This window comes from Arvicanthis niloticus, chromosome 15, assembly GCF_011762505.2.
Source record: "Arvicanthis niloticus isolate mArvNil1 chromosome 15, mArvNil1.pat.X, whole genome shotgun sequence".
In the NCBI taxonomy this organism is placed as follows: domain Eukaryota; kingdom Metazoa; phylum Chordata; class Mammalia; order Rodentia; family Muridae; genus Arvicanthis; species Arvicanthis niloticus.
Window position 1 is genome coordinate 28,825,947 of NC_047672.1, and position 23,222 is coordinate 28,849,168.

General features: G+C 44.4%; 1 protein-coding gene across 1 annotated transcript; it reads right to left on the minus strand.

Moving 5' to 3' along the window:
* Positions 1-9,890: 9,890 nt before the first annotated feature.
* On the minus strand, positions 9,891-22,886 carry LOC117721061 (aldose reductase-related protein 2). The gene is made up of 10 exons (XM_034519752.2): positions 22,733-22,886; positions 20,527-20,694; positions 19,393-19,509; positions 18,755-18,832; positions 16,345-16,467; positions 15,973-16,079; positions 15,452-15,533; positions 14,686-14,769; positions 14,014-14,096; positions 9,891-10,224 (listed from the first exon to the last, which is right to left on the minus strand). The coding sequence occupies exons 1-10, from the start codon at positions 22,796-22,798 to the stop codon at positions 10,182-10,184; spliced, it is 951 nt and encodes a 316-aa protein (XP_034375643.1). The 5' UTR covers positions 22,799-22,886; the 3' UTR covers positions 9,891-10,181.
* Positions 22,887-23,222: the final 336 nt, after the last annotated feature.

Consider the following 23,222-nt stretch of genomic DNA (forward strand, 5'->3'; position numbering starts at 1 on the left):
CTGATCAGTGTAAACACTGCAGAATACAAAGTTTCCCTGCTGCAGCAAGGCTCCTGCAGCAGTGCCCATACATGTGTGTGGACAAAAGTAACAGGCTGTGAAAGATGAATGTGTAAGTTTATTTAAGGAAGGTCATTGCCATGAGAGTGGACACACTCTAGTGAACCCTGTGGGTGTCCAACAAGTTTCCAGCTAGGAAAAAAAGATCCAATGCAAACAAAGAGAATTATAGCAATCATTTTGATTAGTACTGATAGCCCACTACTGTCAGACCAGCCACATCAATTGATTTTGAAACCAATATTTCATTAGCTACAATATTAATAACAAGAGAAATTGGCGTGAGATCAAACAATTGGCTGATGTCCTTGCAGGTTTTTTTTTCTTTCAATTTTTATTATTTATTTACATTCCCGTAATTGGCCCCATCTCAGTCCTCCCTCCCAAGGTTCCTCATCCCATTCCTCCTCTCCCTTGCCCTCCAGAGGGTGCTCCCCACCCCCACCAGACCTCCCCCTTCCTAGGGCCTCAAGGATTAGGTGCATCTTCTCACACTGCAGCCAAACCAGGCAGACCTCTGCTACATCCGTGCCAGGGGCTTTGGACCAACCAGGGTATGCTGGTTGGTGCCTCAGTCTCTGGGTGCTCCCTGGGGTCTGGGTTAGTTGAGTTTGCTGGTCTTCCTAAGGGGTCACTCTTCCCTTCTCCCCTCCCTCCCCTGTTCTTTCCTCTCCCCTGCTCTCTCTTCCCCTCCTCCCCCTCCTCTCTTCCTTTCCCTCCTCCTCCCTCTCCCTGTCTCTCTGCTCCCCCTCTCCCCTGCTCCCCTCCTCCCTTCCCTTCTTTTCTTTCAACAAGAAAAGTTTCTCCATTCTTCTTTGCTTTTCTTTCAGGTTAGATGACTTGACCATCCCGCCACTTGCTCCTCTCCAACCCCTCAACCCTGCCCCTGGATTCCTTCCAGACTTCACTGGGGTATTCTATTAAGTCTGACTTGGCTTCAAAAAGGAAGTTACTTCATCATAACACTGGGTGGCGAGCAGATTCCAATGACAGGAGCTTCTTTCTGCTCCTCTGCCACTCTGCCCTTGTCTCTAGCTTCTTACCTCTTGGCTTTCCCAGCGCAGCTAGTGAGTGAGGGCTCAGATCATAACCAAAGCCCTGACTCTCACTCTCAGTGTCCATCATGTGCCAGCCACTGCACTCTATGCTGGGATGCAGTTTCTGCCTTTCAGAAGTTTGTATTGGAGCCAGAGGGAGGGGCAGGGGAAAGTTCTAGGAACGGAGGATTGAGGAGGTATGTGTAGAACTTCTGGTGTGTGTGTGAGTGTGTGTGTGTGTGTGTGTGAATATATATATATATATATATATATATGTATATATATAACGTTGAAATCCAGGAGTCACCCCATAAACCACTTGAATACCAATCTCAGTCAGACAGGGATGGTTTATTGAACTCACACCCTAAGATTGATTAATCAGGGCTGTAGTTCAGAATTTGGGGGCTAAGCTATGACCCTGAACAACTTTCTCTTATAATATTATATAATATTACAACCACAATATAAATATTACAACCACAAAAACCACAGTGAGCTCATACATAGGTGCTGGAAGTGCTGCCCGGTGGTCAGCTCTGACCCAAGCCATTTTAGACACAATAGTTCATATTGACCTTTCATTTGATGGGTCCTATGTAAAACTTTGGTGAAATTCTTAAGACTAACAAACCTCAGAACATACAGAACATAACAGGATATGTGATCAGCATGACTTTGCTCTAAGTCAAGTTATTTTTCTGTGTCAATGACTGGCAGGCAAATCATAGCAACAATATGAAATAGCTGGCAAGCATGGGACAAAATGGCTACAGCTATGCTGGGGTGGGGGACAGGCCTCAACACAAAGGCTCTGGAGAAAGATGAAGAGAAGAGCCGTGTACTTTAAGACAGAAGACTCACACAAGAGTCATCTTGGCCAGACCAAGTGGCCTGGATAGACACTTCGGAGATTTACCTTTGTCTTATTTCTATGTATCATCCTCAGAGTAATAATGACCCTGTGGAAAGTTACCACGAACAGCTAAACTACCTGCTTTGAACGAATTTTTTAAAAATGTAGCTACAACATTCAACTAATATTTTAGAAGTTCACTCATATTAACATGAGTCTCCATTGCATTTCGTTGTGCTTTTGTTGTGGAATTGGGCAAGAGGAAAATATAGACAACTGTTGGTAAGTCTTCCTTCACATTTTATACTTTTCCTTGCTTTAATTATTATTTTTTTTAAATTAAGGGTCTTATTATATATTCTAGTCTAGCCTAAAGCTCACTATGGAAAGCTTATGCCTCAAGCTCAAGATCCTCCTGCCCTGATCTCCTGAATGTCTGGATTACAAGTGTGAACACCAAACCCCAAAACATTGTAATTTTCATTGCTAAACCTTATAGTCTCAGAGCCAAAGCTACACAGACATGTTCCAGAAACACATACTTGATGATATTTCTCTGTTTCTTAACTCAGGGGGGAAGAAAGGAAAAAGAATAAAGGAAAAGAAAAAGAGAAAATAACCGGACAGACGGCTCATTCAGTAGTGCACTTATCCCACAAGCACGGGGACCCGAATTTCTGATCCCAAACGTCCATGTAAGTAGTCAGGACCAACAACATGTCTGTAATTTCAGTGCTTGGGAGACAGAGACAGGCAGATCCCAGGAACTCACTGCCCAGCCACTATAGCTGAATCATTAAACTGCAGGCTCAATGAGAGACCCTGTCTCAGAAAATAAGACAGAGTAAAGATTTCTGCAGTAGAAAGATCTCTGCAGTAGACTTCCGGCCTCCACATTTGGCCACACACATGGATAAATACACTCACAGACACCTGTAAGTCCCACACAGGCAACATATACACAAATCATTTTGAAAGGGCTGCAGGCAATCATGGTTAGTGTGCTTGCTTAGCAGGTATACAGTCCTAATTTCAATGTCCAGAACTGAAAATAAAGTTGTCCCTTATGTGTCTCACTGCCAGTATACTGTATACAAAAATATATTTGTAACATACCAGTGCAAAGGTGGGGAACAATTAGAGTTTGGGGATCACATATAATTAGGTATGACTTGGCAAGTCTACATTCATATTCCCATTTCTCCTCTCCCTCCCTCCCTCCCTTTCTCCGTTCTCAGTGCAGGGCTACGAAAATTCTACTTTGAAGGAAACAATAGTCATATGAACTCATCAAACTCCAAAATGTTTCTTAACCTTCAACTAACAGTTCAGTTATCGCAAGAGCATGCCGGGCACGTGCTCTATTCCCTTAAAGCCACAGCCTTCCTTTTCTTTACTCCTTGAGAAAGCTCTCCCTAAGTAACTAGAGAAGGCCTGGAGCTTGCTCCTTAGCCCCTCACCATGAATTTGTACTCTGTTTGTCTAGGCCTCCTGTACAGTAAGGACTATGGCCCTACAGCACAAGGCCCGGCACTTCAGACTCTGCTAATGCTTACACCCGAACCTGGTTTCACATGCTTCCCTTCTTAGACTAGCCATCACTGATATGTAATGTCACAAAGTGCCACTAGGTGGCGACAAAGTCTCATGTCCCAGTTGATACTTGTAATGGCCCCAAGTACAAAGGGGAAGCCAGTCAACTAAAGGATGAGAAAGATGGACCTCCTGGGAGTGGTAACATACGAGGGGGAAAGGCAGGCATATCCCAGGGACCTAAAGGTCAATCTGATCTATATAGTGAGTCATACGCCAGCCAAAGCCAAACAGCAAAATCTGGCTCAAAACAAGTTAAAAAAAAAAAAAAAAAAAAGGAAAAGTACTTGTGCCTACAGTCCTGGCACTGGTACAGGGTGACGGGTAGACAGGTAGAAATCTTGAGCCCAGGAGTTTAAGACTAGCCTGGGAAACTGTATCATGGGTGTTGATGACTGAGCAAGAAATAAAGAAAAACCAGAAAGCCATGAGACTAAGGAGACCTGTGTGCTGAGGTTAAAAAGATACTGAGCCCTTCCCTTATAAGTATAAAGCAGAGCATGTACACCCAAGCAATGGGAGATGGCAGGTGCTCTCTGCTCACTGTAGCCGTTCATGGGGGGGGGGGTGTCTTCCCTCTGCTTTGACACATTTCTTGCCGGTGACTGAAGGACCGTTTCTCTGTTTAAGAACCACTTTTCTATACCAAGCCTCCAGCCCCATTTGCTCTCAGCTGCATTTTGGCTAATCCCCCATGGTAGAGATGAACCCCATCTCAATCCTCGGCAGCCAAGTGTTTTGCAGAGTTACAAAACCCTGTGCATTAAAATCAACTCTAAAATGCTCAAAAATGAAAGTTGTACATCCCCCCCCCCCCAATTTTCTCTGTTGGGCTCCTTCTGGCCTCACAGAGGAAGTTCATCTTCTCTGTTCCCCAAAACCTCTTTCCCAGAGTTCAGCAACCCAGGCAACACAGATGACCTTATGGCTTCATCTCTCTGCAGGTCTGGGGCCATCTGCCCTGCTTCCTCTGAAACCCTTCTCCACTGCAGATGGAGCAAGCTGGGCTCCAGCCTCTGGGCACATCCACAGAGTTAGATGGAGAAGATACCCACACTCCTCCAATGGGAATCTCTGGATCAATTTACTCTTTCTTTCGGGAGAACCACAATTGCTGGTGACTGGAATTTTTCCTAAATTGTAGGAAGAGGTGTGGGGTAGCAGCGTCTACAGAGTTCCCCCAGAAAGATGGTACATTCACAATATATACAGAGAAGCTTACAACTTTAACAGTATTCTATTCCAATGACCCATGGTTCATATAGTCAGACATTTAATACATATTTGCTGACTGTAGAGCCAAGATACTGAGCCGCTGTACAGTGTGCTGAATATAGAAGTTAGATAAAGGATGATTTGTATGGCAGGTATCCTATACTGACAACAGGGAAACCTGCAAGTGAAATTGGCAGGTGTCCCTTTATAAAGCACTATGAAGAGAAAAGACACTCACTGGCCAGAACAGACAAGCCTATGTCCTCCACTGTCCTGGTCAGTGAGATTAGTAATTGACTCAGGCGTCATTATTCTTAATCTTCTGGCATTAAAGTCTGAAAAATTATTTGTTTATACAGAATATCTTCCTACATTTATTTACTTACTTATTTATTGGTGTGTGTGTGTGCATTCGCATGAGTGTGCAATGCCACAGCTGCTGTGTGCTCATAAGACAACCCGTGGGAATCATCCTCCCCTCTGCCATGTGGGTCTCAGGAGTTGAACTCATGTCCTCAAACTTGGCAGCAAGCACCCTTACCAACTGTGCGACCTCATTGGCCTTGGTGCCTTGTTGGCTTGTTTTTTGAGACCCGTTCTTACTGTATTAGCCTTGAATGCTTGGCATTTACTACATAGTCTAGGTGACCTCGAAATTATTGCAACACTGCTTCAGCCTCCTAAATATTTGGGTTCTCATTCTGTGCCTAAACTTCAAACTTGGTTTTCAAAAGCTTCCCACCTACCAGTAACATAATTTAAGACAAGCAGGTGTACATATGTCCTAGCTAGCTTGATGGACGGTCTCAAAATAGTGACATAAATTAGAATTTTATCATAGTGATTTTTTTATGAACTAGACTATAATGAATTATCTCCAAGGTCATTCATGATTAGACAAGCAAAATGAAAGTTTTAAAAATTAATTCTGAATTTGCAACACCGTACGCTGGTATCAGAGCAACCCTGTCAGCATGTTAAAGTTCTGTAAGACTCGGCTTTTCTTGGCTCTTGAAAGCCACCAGAATTAGCTTAAGGACGCCAACCTTTTAAATTGCTTTAATTTAATCTGTCAGCTAACTGTTAAATTAGTAAGATAGTTCACTAATAAATCAATAAAATTGAAATCAATGGGCTATATTCAACGGCTTCCATTAACTGTACATATTTCACACAAAAAAAAGTATTGAGTCTAACACAGACACATGCCAGAGGGGCGTTTGAATGAGAATGCTCCATAGACCGAGCACTGGAGCACTGGACTCCAGGGTGATGCTGTTTAGAGGTTTAAATGGTGAAGCCTTGCTAGGGGAAGTACACAATTGGGGGGGGGGGGGCAGACTTTGAGGTTAAAATTCCTAACCTACCCATTGCGCTCTCTCTCTTTCTGTCTGTCTGTCTGTCTGTCTGTCTGTCTCTCTCTCTCTCTCTCTCCTCTCTTCCCCTCTCCCCTTTCCCCTTTCCCCCTCCTCTCCTGCTCTCACTCTTTCTCCTTCCCTCCCTCCCTCCCTCCCTCTCTCCCTCTCTCTTCTCCCCCCTCCCCCTTTCTGCTTGTGCCTCCAGCCATTATGTCTCCCTGCTCTCTCAGCCTTGCCATTATGGGCTCTAAACCTCTGGAATTTAAGCCCAAAGGAGGTGTTCAGCTGTGGCTTTGGTCGTGATGTCTTATCACAGCAACAGAAAAGTAGCTAGAGTCATGGTGTTGGCTTTTGTGTCGCCGCGTGCAGAATTGAGATGTACAGAAAGAAAGCACATGGGGCTGGCTTTTATAAACACAGCATTTCCTAAGGGTCTATTGGGAACAGGATTCCTGGGCAGTAGTTTTGGGATCTTAGCTAGACTATAATGCTGAAGACCTGGGAGAACTTCAATACATCCTAATCCCTGAGTCCAGGCTGGCTGACCCAGGCTGCAGCTCCCTAACCATCCCCATCCTCTCTTCTGCAACCCAAAGCCCACAGTTAGACCTGCCCTTGCAGTTAGACATGCATGGCTTTGCTGCCAGCCCAGGCTCATCCCAATGCTGGAAGCAGGTTACGCCTCCCCTGGGGTAAAGCAAACCCTTCAGCTTATCGGATCTGGTAGAGTTTGCAGTTTCGAGTGTGCACCTCCTTGTCTGGTGAATTCTTAAGGGATGGTGTTGCCAGCTGACAACTAGGATGCAGTCAGTGTTTACATGGTTGTCCCAAAGCTTGGCTTCCAGCTTCCTGGGAGAACAGCGGTAAGTTTCAAGACTCCGGAACCTGAGAGCTACCACAGAGACAGGGCCTTCCGGTGCTGTTCATTCATGAGCAGATGAAGCTGAACTGAGATGCTGCACCTTAGTGAAGGGATCAGAGGAGGAGCAGGAAGGTTCGTTTTCCTGAGGTCACTTTTCTCTGTCAGAGCTCAGGCAAAAATGAAGGAAATGGTCACCTAAGGGACCCAGGGCCTTTAGGAACTCTTGTAATTAGTTCAACAGTAGAGGGTGTGTGTTCAGAAAGAACCTGTCTCTAGAGTAGCAGCAGGCAGGAGTGAAACTTAGTTTGGAAGATGTACTTCAGGGGAGTTGTGACTTCCAACTTACAGGTCTCTCCTATCTCTGTACCTCTGAGAGGACACTTGACTGACAACGTGTTCTAAGAACCATGTGAGTGATGTGCATGGCGCTTTTGTACGAGTGTGTGTGTGTGTGTGTGTGTGTGTGTGTGTGTGTATGTGTGTGTACAAAAAAGAGGAATTGAGAGAAAAAGACTAGGTTGCTATAGCCAAAGGTTGCCGGAGTCAACCTGGATCTTGCTGCAATTTTCCTGCCTCAGCCTCCTAGGTGCTGGGAGTAAACACTTGCAACACCATGCCAGCTCATTATCACTCACAGTGTTTTACAGCTAACACCCAGAAAAGTGGTCCTGAGAGAATGGGGTAGCCGTATGGAGAAGTTGATTCTTCTGAGCTCTCCTGTGAGATTCTATAGCCCTTGCCTCGTCGGGGAGCAGGCTCTTATAGACAAGAAACTAAAGACACACAGAGTCAGAATGACATCACAGGATCTAGCAAAAATGGTATGAGAGCTCAGCTAAGGTCACAGGCAGATCTCTGTGAGTTCAAGGCCAGCCTGGTCTACATAGGGAGTTCTAGGACAGCCAGGGTTACACAGAGAAACCCTGTCTCAAAAAACTAACAAATAAAGTATAATATAAAATGTTTAACTCACGTGCGGGGTCACACACACTGTGAAAGTCATATTTTTGTGCGCACACACTTGCAAACGAGTCTTGTCTAGGCTGAGCAGTAGAAATACTGCTCAGAATCAGCACCAGTGTTTTCATCTCGATTCTGGGTAGACAGCTGGTCTGCTAACAAGCTCAGCCTCTGATCACTGATGAATCTGGGTGAACTGACATGAAAAGGAACTATGGCTGACTCTGGCGTTCCACTTGTTCTCTGTCACATTCCACGTGGGCATTTGTCTCATGAACAGAAGTGACACAGATAAGTCATGACCTCCCCAATGATCTCATACCTAAACTCTGCTGGTTTGTGACAAATACTGAGCAGTCAAATAAAGGTATAATAACGTTCCAGACATTGCTTGAATAGTGAGCCAAAAGCCCACATCTGCCCAGACCTCAGAATACGACCTTAATTGAAGGAATGGTCTTAGCCAACAGAATTAATCACATTAAGATACATTTCTAGGTATGATGGTACACACCTTTAATCCCAGCACTCAGAAAGCAGAGGCAGGTAGATCTCTTTAAGTTTTAAGTCAGTCTGATCTATGTAGTTTTGGGGCAGCCAGGGCTACATGGTGATTGACGATAGTGATGATGAGATGGTGATGGTGATGATGGTGGTAGTGGTGGTGGTGATGATTGTGTTCTAGCCATTGCTTTGGTCATGATGTCTTATCACATCAACAGAAAAGTAACTAATGTAGCCAGCTAGGTTCACTGTTGGCTTTTGTGTCGCTGGCATGTTTGGTGAGGGTGGGTCATGAATCTAATGGCTCATTTCCCTCTAAGAGCAATATGGGAAGTCAGAGAGAGAAGTCAGTACTTTTGAAGAAGTAACTACAAAGTAGGGAGAATCAATGAGGAAAACACTAGAGCCTCAAAAAGAAGTACCCCACCCCCCCAATCATTCCGATAACTTGATGGAAGGACAGACTAAGGAATGGCCAGAGTGGTGTGTCCTAATCTCAGAAGCTGTGTGAACTGGTAAGACAGAATCCAGGACGAGGATGCAAGAAAGAGAGGATGTTCTACAGCAAATGTGACTCCTACAGGAAATGGATCTGAAACCCGAACATCTTGCTTCTCCAGCCCTTCGACTTCCTAACAGAATTCCCACTGAGCAATCCCAGAGGAGGTCATGTGACCAGGAATCCTGGAGATGTAGGTGTCCTCCAATCACTTACCACCATGTCGACTAGAGGAAAGGCAGGAGCTGAGAGCAAGCAGGCGCCTAAGCAGTAGACAAGACAACTCAGCAATCTGTCATGACACTGACCGTGGGTAACAGGGAAGGGGAAAGCTATCGTGGTTTTCTACCCTATGGTTACCACAGTGCTTGAATGTCTTTTTTTCCAAAACATTTGGAGCAAATATGGTCAAATGTGAGCATTTTAAATTTGTAAAGCGGTGGCCAGATGTCCTTTATATTCTTTTCTATGCCTTTCTAGATGATTGCAATGTTTCCAAGAATTATTATTTAAAAAAAGGGAGGGGGACATGTCCCAGGCTAATGACAATAGATTATTTTTCTTGTCCAGACTCCCCACTTACCACCCAATATTCCCAGAGATGACCTTTGTGGATTTCTGACTCTTCCCCGATGAGCACTGACTCTCTGGCATGACAGGGAATTCAAGGAAGGGTTGGAGAGCAACAAAAGGGACCAAGGAAGCCACAGGGTGATAGAAGAGGTAAGAAGACTTGGGAGGAGGAGGTGGGCATCAGATTGCCTTGAGCTCCCCCTCAGAGCACCTTCCTTTGAGACTTAGGGTTAGGCACCCTGCAAAGAGATCTCAAGCAAGCAAGTTCTTCTTGGCTTCACCATGCCTCGGTTTCCTCTCATGCCAAGTGTGAATGGTAAGAGTTGGACCCAGTGAGCTCACTCATTCAAAAATCACTTCAGAACGTGTTGGATATGTTTGTTAATGTTACGATTCTTTATTGTTTTATCTTTATACCCTCAAATGTTACCAGAGTTCCCAGATGTTTTTTTTGACAAACATTTGGTCAGATCAAATAAGTGAAGGAGAGATACCCATTCACTTCTCCGAGGCACATTGGCTTGCAACAGTCTGTCCCTGGTCCAGCGTGGGGATTTAAACACAGCCTTGCCTACTTCACGATGTCAGGCAGGCTGGGCTTAAACAGGACTCCTGGAGTGAGGTGTGCATCATCAGAGAGGAAGCCTCATGGACTGATTCAGCTTCAGTATTCTGCGTCATAGGGATATTCTTCCATGTTTACTGTCCTGCAGCCACAAGCATGGAAGAAACATTAGTGCCATCTAATACTTCATGCTTCTTCTTCTTCTTCTTCTTTTTTTTTTTTTTTTTTTTTTTTTTTTTTTTTTGAGATGGTCCCAAGTATACCAGGCTGTCTCTGAACTTAAGTAATGGAGAGCAACTTTGAACTTATGACCCTCCTGCCTCTGCCTCCAAAGGACTGTGATTACAGGCATATGCTATAAGGCCTGGTTTTATTTGTTTATTTATTTATTTTTGTTATTTCTTTTATGTATTCAGATTATAATATAATTACATCACTCCTTCTCCTCCCTTCAAAATCTGCCACATACCCCTCCTTGATCTCTTAGGAGTATATATGTATATACATAAAGGTATGCGTATGTAACAGCAATGAATGAAAAAGAGGCCTGGCTTTGTGGACTGTGGGGATCCAACTCAAGGCTTCACAAATAACCAGACAAGAAGTCTCTCAGCCGAGCCACTTCCCCAGCCTAAGCGTACTGATAGGATATTTATAAGAATATACTTTCTGTGTGCTTATTCAGGCTTTCCTCACCCTGCACCGTGGTCTTCCCCTTTAATTCATATGCACGGCATTTGTAAAGAGGGTAGGGAAGTACGCAGTAGCCAGATCATCAGAATAAGGTCATGATGATACACCATTAGAGACCTGGCATGCTTCCCAGAGTCTCACAAATGCTGTTCAGAGTTCATTCCATGCAGGGGGAGAAGTGTGGGAGGGGGGCATCCCAGGTGTGGGGGATTCTTCTTTCTTGTCCGTTCTTTTTGAGGCAGCGGAAGGGGAAGAGCATCAGCAGAGGGGTAATAAGACTTTGTCTTATGAGATATTTAGGGTTGCTGTATAATAAAAGGTTTACTTATCTAAGTTACTATGCTACTGTGGCTGACCTGCCTTCTGTGATCCTCTGAGGCCAGAAACTGCAGTTTCTGGCACTTAGCACCTCATCCTAAAAACAGCAAAGGATTAAGTAAATAGCCTTTGTTCTATCTCAGCAGGAACTTGGCAGATCTAACTTTCAACCTGCTAGTCAGAAGTTGCAGGAAGAAAAAGGCACACTTAGAGAAGTGGTTAGAGTTTATTACTAAGTTGGAAAAAGTTTCCTATGAAAGCTTTCTAAGGGAAAAATCAGAAGGATCCTAAGTGGGGAAAGGTAAAAAATTCTATTCTACCTCTCCATTGTATCTCTCTATTCTATCTGCCTCTCATCTCTTTGTCCTCAGTACTTATACATCCTTCAGAATACATGATCACACGTTACAAAGTTCATCACAAGTTCACACCAAAAATCAAATCATAAATTGAAATAGAAGTTTACAACAGAGAATGTTTACATGCATATCCATTGGGAGTAATTATCTGGCTAAACATCTATCACCTGTCTCAGCTCCACAGGTTCAGTGAAGGTTTAAAACCATAACTGAGTTATTAGTGAAGTTTTGTAAACCCAGTCAATATTTTATCTTCTGTCCTAGCACCTATAATAAATAGTTAGTTCCATTTTTATAACCTTTGGTTAATTGTTTTACAACCTCTTGGGATGTGCTCTGAGTAGGAGAAAGTCTGGTTACCATCTAAGAGCAATTAACTGGTGACACTTGGGAAAATGGCAGAGTTATTGCAGTTTTGATTATCAGAAGAGACCTAATAGCAGTCCCACTATAAAAGAGCTTAATAATCATTGATATGATTTTAGAAATTCTTATAGGATCATCACGAAGACTTAAGAAGCAATCTAATTGTCTATATAGCATCACTACAAGACAGTACATCTTTGTGGATCTGCAGAGATCTGCTCCAAAGGGGTGTGCTATTACTTAGTGATTGTTACACATGTTTAATAATAATAGCAAAAGCATATTAATAGCAGGAATCTTTCTTAAAATGAGTCCCTTACAGCCTTGCTGAATAAGGGCCCACTTGTTGCAGATTATATAATAATCCAAGGCAAGCCATTTCAGGACGATCACCTGCTAGTTATTAGCTTGTCCCATTATGGCTCCTGACAATTGCACCTTACTGAAAAGTTGGAAATCATGTTGAAATTGACAGATTGGTTATTGTATTGTGGTTGTTGTATTAAACAAGGCAAGATAAGCCATGAGCTAGGATCTCTGTATTCAGTAGCTATGTGCTTATGAATGATGTTATTATCATCCCTACTCTGTAGATAAGGAAAGAGAATTGGCAAAACTGCAGATCCACCCAAGGCTTCATAGCTGCTGAATGACTGACGTTTGGATTAGAAACCAGCCGAGTTTACTTCACCCATCTACTACCTCCACTCATTCACGTATCTAAAATTTACCTATTTGGTGACCAAAAAGCATCACAAACATGTCTCGAGCCAAATCCTTGACTTCTAAATGACAGTTCTGTTCTTGAACTGTTCATATAAAACAAACAAAACCAGCCAGGCCAAACCATATTTGTTACCCTTTTGGCAAATCCAATCGGCTATTTTCTATTGGAAGCCAAGTACAATTATTGTCCTTTCTTCCCTGGACTGCTAAGGTAGGCGCCTTGTGGTCTGTAGGAGGAGCTAAGGTGGGAGGAGTAAGGAGAGGAAGAGGAGGAGAAAAGAGAAGAGGAGGAGAAGGAAGAGGAGGAGTTAGGGAGAGATTGAGAATAAGAGAAGGGGACATGGAAGCTGATGTTTGCTTGTCTGTAGCAGTCAAAGGTAGTTGGTATATCTAGGTTGGGTATTGGGTTACATCTCTGATTATATGGGCATCTTGTTATTGATCATTATCAAATATATAAAGCCTTTGGATAATTTAAGCATTAGAGTCTCATCTTCCCACTAGTCCAGCATGGATGGCGGGATGGTCTGGGCAATGCCCACCCAGCCTTGTAGAGACAGTGTGGAAGATTGGCAGAGCCATCTCCCATGCTGGAGTCTCGTGGGTGGCAGGGCTGGTGTCTCTGGCTGGCCATTTCTAGCTGCGGTGCACACGTGGCCTCTGGCCATGTGGTTGAGCTAGGCAGAACCGCAGCAGGTTAGATAGTGGGCATAACCAGCAGCCACTTTTTAAATAATTACAACAACAGTGGTCTCTCAAGCAGAAGTCGCTGTGAAACTTTTAAGACATGTCAGATCATACCAGGCTCTGCTCACATTCTCTCCTGGCTTCTAAGCTCCTTCCATTTTAAAAATCAAAGTCCTCCTCACAGTTGATACCACCTGTATGCCCTTAGCTTTAAAGCTGTCTCAAAATTCATTTCTTCCCACAATAGCCCTTACTCCTCATTGACTGCAGCTTCACTAGCTTCCTGATTCAGGACCCCTAAATCCACTACACCTCAAGGCAGTTGCACCCACTGTTGTAATTACCAAGAAAGGTGTTGCCCTAATACCACATGGTTTTATCAGCAAAACTGTCCTTGGACCATCACCTATAAAGTCTCTGTTCTTTCAAGACACACTACATCTCATACCTTTTACTAACTTTATTTTTTCCCTATGGCATCTGTTACTGTCTGAGGTACATACTTCAGCTATTTCTAGAATACAGGAGTGGGAAACATGACGTTTGTATAGTGTGATATGCCAAGCAACTAGTCATAGTACACATAGCACATTACAGATAAGCCAGTGAGTGAGTGAGAGAGTGGATGAGCACTCCGGCAATTGGCAGTCATGACTTCCCATGACTCAAATTTTACTTTTTCATAAGTTCCTAAAAACAGTATTTGAAGATGATGTCTTCCAACCCTTCCAGTGAATCCTTTACAACACCAGGAAGCTCACTGACAACCCTACCCCACTTACTCAGGCAGCAGGCAGGCCCTCCAGTTTCTGTTGAAGCTAAGGATAGTGGCCATCTCCTCGTCACTCAACTGGAAGTCAAAGACCTGGAAGGACGAGAGAGCGGAAGCATCCTTAGCAAGGAAAGGGCTGGTGCCTGAGACTACAGGCATTCCTCTGCACACATAGGCTCACACTGCATACAAACCATTTTCTACATTAAGACTGAATTATTTATAGAATTCAGTGTTCAAAAGAGAGAGAGAGAGAGAGAGAGAGAGAGAGAGAGAGAGAGCGCTTGTAGTGACAAAATCTCCGTGCATTGTCTAATCCTCGAGGGACACATGGGATTCTTCAGAAAGGACATTTCCTCAAGTCTGGTCCATGCCTGTTCTCCAGGTAAAAGGTTGCCATGTAGACCAGGGCAGTCTACACTTGGACAGGAAATCTATGGCTTTTAATCTAAGTGTTCATGGGAAAGCATACACTCTGTGCTCAGAGTTCACAGGGCTTCTCTGCCCCCCCCCCCCCAGCCCAGCCCATTTGTGGCTTACTGGTGATTTATCTCAGCTCTGTTGAGGCCACCTCCCTGGGGCAAGTATTCACAAGATGATCAGAAATTGGGGAAGACACACAGATAATCCAGGAACTGGATGAGAAGAAAGCCTAACGGGAGTCTTCACATCACGATCTTACCTGAATGTTCTCCTGTATACGCGCTGGCGTCACAGACTTCGGGATCACCATCACATTCCTCTGGATGTGGAACCGAATCAGAACCTGTGCACAAAAAGTGAAGAGGGCATATGTTCACTAAAAGAGGACTTTGGTGGTTTAAATGAGAATGACCGCACAAGTGCCTGTGTTTGGAAACTTGGTCCCCAGTGAGTGGAACTGTTTAGGAAGATTTAGGAGGGTTAGCCTTGTTAGAGAATGCACATCACTGAGGGCAGGCTTAAGGTTTCAAGACTTAAGTCATTCCCAGTGTGCCCTCAGTTTCCTGTTTGTGGCTTGAGATGTGAGCTTAGCTGTTGCTCCAGCACCACACCTGCCTGCCTGCTGTCATTGTTCCCACCATGACGTCTATGGACTCCTATCTCTCTGTAACTGTAAGCTAAAAAAAAAATCCTTTCTTTTATAAGTTGCTTTGGTCATGATGTCTTATCACAGCAACAGAAAAGTAACTAAAACAAAGATTATCTTTGTGGCTCCCTCTGGCTCTTTTATCTTCTGTAATCCTAAAAGCAACACCATGATTTCTCTAGTCAGGAGTGAAGACTTGGCAAGAAGCTAATGAACAGAAGTGGTCCTTGTTTGATAGCAGCAGCATTTCCTGGAGATGGAAATAGACTTATATTTCCCATTTCCTCCTCTCCACGGGATTAAAAGAAGGCAATACAAAGAATAAAACAAGACTAAGAATGGATTGCAGGGTTGAAAGTAAGGAGGCACATTACTTTACCTGGGCTGAGGTTTTCTTATGCTTGGCGGCAATCTCTTTAATTTTGGGGTCCTCTAGTAGTGAAGGGTCCTCTGGCTTGGCGCTAAAGATGGAAAGATAGCTGGCATGAGTAAATCTCCAGGCTGTTACAAGCCAATGACAGCCACTTCCATGACACTATCAAGGCCGAGCATCACAGCCTTCCCCACCTGCAAAATGGGTGGGGAATCCTCCTGGAAGTTTTGTGTCTTTCCTGTGATCCCCATCTGTATGCCCTGCAGCCTCAGTGATTTGCAGAGGGTACCCTAGCATTAAATAGTAGAAGCATTCTTAAGAGGTAAGGTATCCTGTCTTAAAAAAAAATGTATCCCCCCACCCCCATGCAATCCTATTTATATGTGTCAAATATATTGCTATAGAGAACTTTTTTCCAGATACATAAGAAATTTATATCAATGCTAACCAGTTTTTTAAACAATAATTTTAAGACTGCTAAAAAAAAAAAAAAAAAGAAAAAGAAAAGTCACACTCTGAAGCCTCACCTAGGCCTGTCTGGGGAGCCCAGGGGACTGTAGGCCGTGACAGCGATGCCCTTGGAGTGACAGTACTGGATCAGTTTTTCCTGGGTGAGGTAAGGGTGGCATTCGACCTGCAAGAGAAAACATCTCCATCACTTGGGAAGGAGGCCTTTCTGAGTGGCTCAGCGGGAACTCCAGGCACAAGAAAGGACCAACACAGAGGCCAAACACAACCCACTGATAGATGTGCTACAAACCAGACCCAGAGACCTGCCTCCCACCTCACTAAGCATCCTGAACACAGACCTCAGAGAGGAGACTCTGCAGACAGGATTGAACTTGCCTCCCAGTGTTGAAGCAGGCCTGGAGCAGGACCCTGCACCAAACAGAACTTACCTGGTTGGTCACTGGCTTATGTTTCAGTCCAGGCTTGTTCAGGAGTCTTTCAATCTGGAAGTGGTTGAAGTTGGAGACGCCCAGAGCTTTCACCAGCCCCTGGTCCACCAGTTCCTCCATACCCTGTCACAGGGAGGAACATTTTTTAGATGGCTGTAGGATATTGGGATACTAGCTTGATTTTGTCCTGAGATATGGCTACACAACCTTCCAAGTTTTAGGTAAGCTGCCACACAAGAGAGAAGTATCAGTGCAGACAGCAGACGCTCATCAAGGGGTAGATGCTACTAGGAATGTATGCGTTCTGCTCTCAATTTCTCTTTCTTCCCCAAATCTCTCTCTCTCTCTCTCTCTCTCTCTCTCTCTCTCTCTCTCTCTCTGTGTGTGTGTGTGTGTGTGTGTGTGTGTGTGTAAGAGAGAAAGAGATAGATAGATAGATAGATAGATAGATAGATAGATAGAAGACAGACAGACAGACAGACAGTGAGTACAGGCTGATGCTAGGACCATTCAGGCACTCTATTGTTGTTGAACTATATCTTTAGCCTTTTTCTTCCATCTTAAAATTTTGAGATATGGTCTCTCTAATTAACCAGATTAGCTTTAAACTTCTTCTGAAGCCCAGGCCAGCCTCAAACTTATGATCCTCCTGCCTCTGCCTCCTGCACCTGGATTATAGGCCTGTGTCATCATTACCAACTTCCTACCTTTATTTTTAACCCCACTCTCATCTGGGCCTGAAATCCGGCCAGTTGACCACTCGCCACAACCATGACTGTGCGTTAACTCTGAGAAAAGGTACTTTTTAAGATAATTTTTTTGCCCAGAATGAGCAATTTAAAAATTGTCGAAAGAGATCATACCTGATAGTGGCAGCCACAGATTCAACATGTATTTGTAATTCATTTATGATAGGTTCCTGCCTAAGGAGTTTGCAGCATATAAAAGTATACAGTGTGCTTCTGTCAGTGAGTTGTGAGCCTTCACAGTGAGGCTGCTTGGCTCACTGTCAGTTGGCATGACCGTGCACATCGATATGGAAAGTAAGGAATACACATGGGTCTCAGGATGAGAGGATAAGCAGAGTTTAAATTGGGCCTGAAAAAACAAATAATGTAAATGAGGGAAATCATGAACAGGCTGGAAAGGATGGCAGAAGCAAGCACCAGCAGCAAAGATGGCGATGGGTGTTCAGAAGCAAGGACTAACAGCAGAGACCGCAGAGTGTGTTCAGGCCGTAGTTTGCTGTTTCTCTCGGCCTTTGTGCAACTCAGAACCCTCTGAAAGCTAACATTTTTTTTTTTTTTTTTTAGATGTTGCTGCGTGTGGTGGTGCACACCCTTAATCCCAGCAGGCAGAAGGCAGTGGCAGTGTATCGCTCTAAATTCCAGGACACTCTGCTCTGGAATTTCAGTGAATAATGGTCTGAATAGTGAATTTCAGACCAGCCGGGGCTATGTAGTAAGACCTTGTAGAAAGAAAGAGAAAGAGAGAGAGAGAGAGAGAGAGAGAGAGAGAGAGAGAGAGAGAGAGAGAGAAAGGAGAGACAGAGAGAGACAGGGAGAGACAGAGAGAGCGGGGAGGGGGAGAACAAGAAAAAGAAAATAAAAGTTCAGCCCCACTCCCCAAGCTTCTTACGGACTTCCTCTGGGATGCAGCACGGGAATTCGGATGTTCAAAATTGCCCTAGTGACTTCAGTGTACAAAGCTGAGAGCCACCAGAGTTCGTGAGGAAGGACCTTGCTAGGTAGAGCTGTTGAGCACTGTACCACTGAGACTTCCCACCAGCCATATGTAAGAGGAAAATGGCTTAAAAGAGTTAAAACTTTTCCCTAGGCCAGCTGGGTGTGGTGGTGCGTGCCTTTAAGCACTGGAAGGCAAAGGAAGGTAGATCTGAGTTCCAAGTTCTAGGACACCAGGGCTGCAGAGAAACCTGTCTTGAAAACCCAAATTTAATAATAATAATAATAGTAATAATAATAATAGTAATAATAATAATATATTGTTATATTATAACATTATTAATAATATATTTTTTTTCCATAGACTACTCAGCCAACATGTGCAAATAAAGGCAACATCCCTGTACTAAGTTCCTGTCCTTAGTTTCAAACTACTGTATGTTTACCACAAACTGAGGAATGCTGTTTTCTGTCTCAGTTGAGGTCCTAATTGTCACCTCAAAAACAGATGATTTTAATCTCAGCACCTGGCAGCAGTCTGATGGATCTCTGTGAGCTCCAGGCTAATCAGGGATACACTGTGAGTCTAGATGAACCCTAAATCCTAACATGGTGAGGAAGGGGTTAGAAGAACTAGAGAAAAACAGAGACAGAATTACACACAAGGCATGTGGGCCTATTCATACCACAATGGAAGTCTCGATAGCACAGTAGAAGCTGGAACCTACCTCCCAGGCTTCCAAGAACGTTGTTTTACTGGTAAGGATATTGCCTTGATCATCTTTGGGGAATAACTCCTTTCCTGGCTGTAAATACAAAACAAATGCCCATTGGTTGCACCTGGTTCTATGAAGCAAAGATCCAGGACAGTGAAATACCCAGTACCCACACCTGCTTAGAGCCTAGTCAGGCTCCAGGGGACACACTTGCAGACATCAGGTTTCAACCGTTTCAACCGCATCTCTATCCCAACCTACAATGGTTAGGTAAATCCTAAATTACAGAAACTGCTGGACCAGTTTCCAAGTGTCCCATTATATGTCATAGAGGTGATCAGGAATTTCCATCACCTTGGAAACCAACGCAACATTATCTGGACCCACATAAACTGGAGGAAATTTTAATTTCAAGACCGCTAGGCAAGGATCTGATTCCCAGCATCTTTGCACTTGGCTCAGCCACTCCCTAGACACTCTTTGATTAGCAGGACGGCTAGACCCTGGAACACAATACCCAAGATCATCCCAAGGCATCTCTTGAGAGGGCATCACTGGACACGGAACCAGCGGGAAGTTGAGAGGGTCACGACCCCATTACCACAGCCCCGTGTCAGAGGCTACAGATAAGCACAAAGAACAGCTCAAACCTGAAGTCCCTGCGGCCAGTGAATAAGATAGAGGTCCAAATAGTCCAGCTTCAGATCCGTGAGTGTCTTCTGAAAGGCTTCCTTTAGCAGTTTTTTCTCAAAGCAGGTGGGCCACAACTGCAGAGCAGGACGGGGGTGGGGGGCAGGGGTAGGAAATGGAGAATGAGTCACACTATACTCACGAAACCTCCTCAGAGATTTACAGTCTGATCTAGCTTCAGGGCAGACTATTTATATTTAACCAACCTAGATAGTTAATATACATGATCTGATATGCAAGGCTCAGTGAGTTAGGTCATTTCCTAAGGGTTGAGGGTGACATGTTTTTTCATGCTTGTAGCATTTGATGTATTTCTTAGATCACTTAGCATTCTAATGCTATTTGTGGGATCGTCCCATTTCCTCCAAGATACCACGCCCTAATGATGAATTACAAGGCATTTAATGGCCATGCGCTACAGAGTCTGTGTCTCACACCAGATGCAGTTTCCAAGTGGGTAGCATGTACCAGCTAGTGACAGCCAGTCAACCGCCTCATTCTACACACCCCTCGCCTCTCTTTTTCACAGCATTTTATAATTCACCTTTACTGAGATAAAAAGATATTCCTATCCGACAATTAAAAAAAATATTCTTTCTACATAGCCACTAAGAACACAGTACTGAGTGGTAATGGCTCAGGGCCCATCCTCTTTTTTAAAAAAAGATTTATTTGTTATTTCAGTGTATGCATGTACACTGTGTGAGTGGGTGCCTGAAGAGGCCAGAAGAGGGCGTCAGACTCTTTGGAACTTGAGTTACAGGAGTTGTGAGCCACCTGATCTTGGGTGGTAGGAACCAAATTATGGTCTTCTGCAAGAGCAGTGGGTTCTCTTAACCTCTGAGCCATCCCTCCTGCCCCAGGACCCACCACCCTTAAGGGCAACCCTAGCATCTGAGTGGGCAGAAGGATTTCCCTGACAGAAAGCATGAAAGTCAAGAGTACTCAAATCTCAGAGGAGCCATCCTTGTTATGGGACAGCTAACACAGGAGGCTAGACCTGCAGCAGAATCGCAGCAGTACTGGAGAGGGTTCTTGGTATGGACCAGATTCTACCTGCCTTGAAGCTTCATCCACCAAGAGGGCCATTGTACCTTGCTGACGATGAAGAGGTCCTCCCGCCTCACAGCCTTCTCTTTGATCTTCTCTTGGATGGCTTCTCCCACCTCCTTCTCATTGCAATACGCATACGCGCAGTCAATATGGCGATACCCAGAGTCAATGGCCGCCTTCACAGCTTCCTTGACTTGGTTTGGGGTAGACTAAAAGGCAACAGAAAAGGCCATTGGAGGCTCTTATACCAAAACTTTCCTCAGCAGGCTCCACACAGCCCAGTTTCACCAAACTACTGCATTGCTTGGGGCAGGGGGGCCCACTGGGGAAGAAAACAAACTTTTCAAAGGAGAAGAAAAAATGAACTTTAATGTTCACCCATCCCGTGTTCTATCAGAGCTGAAAGTCAGTTTCCATCTAATGTACCTGGTCTTAAAGGAGCTCTTGTTTCTGGGGTGACAGATGCCTCCCACTGCAAGTTGCTGAAAGCCAGACTCAACTCTGCAGTGAACTAGAGGAATTTCAGCCCCAGACCATGATAAGACTGTGGAGAATGGTTGTCAAATGGTAAATCCAGACTGGATCACAGAGCAGCTTACACAGCTCGACTCACGAATGAAATACAACCAACTTTTTTTCAAAAAGGAGAAAACCACCACTGGGTATAGTGGCCCATGTGTATAATCCCAGTATTTGGAAAACAGCAGGATTGTGAGTTTGAGGCTAGCTTGGGGCACATAGTTGTCCCCAAAATAAACATAAATGCAAAAAAAAAAAAAAAAAAAAAAAAAAAAGCCTTCCATCAACAAAACAATCAATCGAACAACAAAAAAAAAAAAAAAAAAACACCTCTTCTTTCACCAAATCCAGAAACATCTTGGTTAAGTATCAGACATAGAAAGGCACCAGAAAGGGGGCTGGAGAGATGGCTCAGAGGTTAAGAGCACTGCTCTTCCAGAGGTCCTGAGTTCAATTCCCAATAACCACATGGTGGCTCACAACCATCTGTAATGGGATCCGATGCCCTCTTCTGGTGTGTCTGAAAACAGCTACAGTGTACTCATATACATAAAATAAATAAGTAATTTTTTTTACAAGTAGAAAAGAAAAGCACCAGAGAGACAATAGTCAGCTTCCCTGGGACAAGAAGTGGCCTCTAGCAGATTCAGAAGCATTTCTACAGATAGGAGCAGACTCTCCCATGCTAATTACCATCTCCTTATCTTGAGAACAACTCCCTTGTGAAGCTTTCTGTCAAATTTTGAATTTCTGAGAGTTACTTCTGGTAAGCTAGTTTGTCAGCTTGGTAGAAAGTGAAACTTCTAACAGAAGAAAAAGACAGTGCAAAGAACAAGAGACAGAGGCTCTTAGAAACCAGAACAAGAGACTAAGATTCCAAAAACAGCTCCTGGAAGTGGCTCACACTTGTGATAACCTCTAGAGGCTGAGGCAGGAGGATTGCAAGTTCAAGGCCAACCCACGCTACAGAGTGAGTTCTAGGGCAAGCCTAAACACGAGTGTAACTCCCCAGCCTGCAGAAACCAAATAGAGAGAGCTCCTGGAAACAAGCTGACCACTGTCATGTTATCACCAAGGGAAATAAACCCAAGGGCAGAGTTAGGAGATGGGACAATGTCAGACTTGTCTCTCAACAGAAGCTGGGAAATCTGCTTCACCAGAAAGTGGGTTGGACCTTGGGGCATTCTGCCAGGGGAGCACACTGCCAGGCAGGATCTGAGCCCAGGCTCCGTGGTCTTCCTGTTTAGTTTGCTGAGCTCAGAAAATGGTGTAGAGTCTTGGTAAAGTGCAGGTACCAGCAGCCTGTGCTGGGGTTTGAGACTCCACCTTTCCCCCCAGGCTTCCAGACTGCAGTCTTTCTCCTACGGGCAGCAAGCGGAGGTGGGTCGTTTTGAGCTTTTGGTGTCCTGCCTCTGAATAACTCAGCCAGAAAAAGATCAAACCAGCCAAAACTTATAAAATGTTAAGTGTCTCATAAGTTCAGAAGAAAGCTTGCTAAGAGGTTAATTGTTGAGTTCCAGTTCCCGAAAGCTTGAAACCTGACACTTGTCAGGGAAGTCGCTGATGGGGAAAGTCTGACAGAGTTTTGAGGCCTGAAACAACAGAAAAGTCAAAAACAACTTGGGTTCTGGCTCTAGGGTTCCAAACTCCCAGTAGATGCCATAAAAAGAAGAGGAAATGACAAGACCCTGCTCAGAGGCTACAGGTGTCCCAAGACTTCGCACTCACCTTCCAAGTGCCCAGACCCACAATGGGCATCTTGGCTTTGGTACTGAGCTCCACGAAGGTGGCCATGGTTGCTGCCAAAATCTTTCTGTGTCCTGGTTAAAGAGGCGGATAGAGGCTTTATGTCCTGAATGAAGAGGCAGGCTCTGAGTGAGCAAGCAGCCCCACCCATACCCCCGCCCCCCCTCCCCCCCTGCACTGAACCGGAAGTTCATCCCGGTCTTTTGTAAGATTTAAGAGTCTGAGTGAAGATTAGTCATAAGCCAGAGGGAAATCTTCCCCCCGATGCAGAATATGAATTACTTTGGAGAGCCACTTAGAGGTTTATGAGCCTTAGGAAGGAACATGGAGTGAAAGATCTTTGAGCTGTACTGCTAGCTGTGTTTGGGTTACCGCATTGTGTGGAGAGCGGTGACGCCTGCAAGTATTCCACCAGGTTGTTCAAAGCAAGTAAAAGTTTTCAGAGGCAAAATGAGGCGGCTACATAAATTAT

Bases quoted from the DNA above. Each gene is read 5' to 3' on its own strand.
- LOC117721061 (XM_034519752.2), bottom strand. From the start codon at position 22,798: ATGGCCACCTTCGTGGAGCTCAGTACCAAAGCCAAGATGCCCATTGTG. The intron at 16,080-16,344 runs GTAAGTTCTGTT...TTTCTCTTGCAG, and splicing joins ATAAGCCAGTGACCAACCAG to GTCGAATGCCACCCTTACCT. The intron at 15,534-15,972 runs GTGAGGCTTCAG...TTCCATCTTTAG, and splicing joins GGCTCCCCAGACAGGCCTAG to CGCCAAGCCAGAGGACCCTT.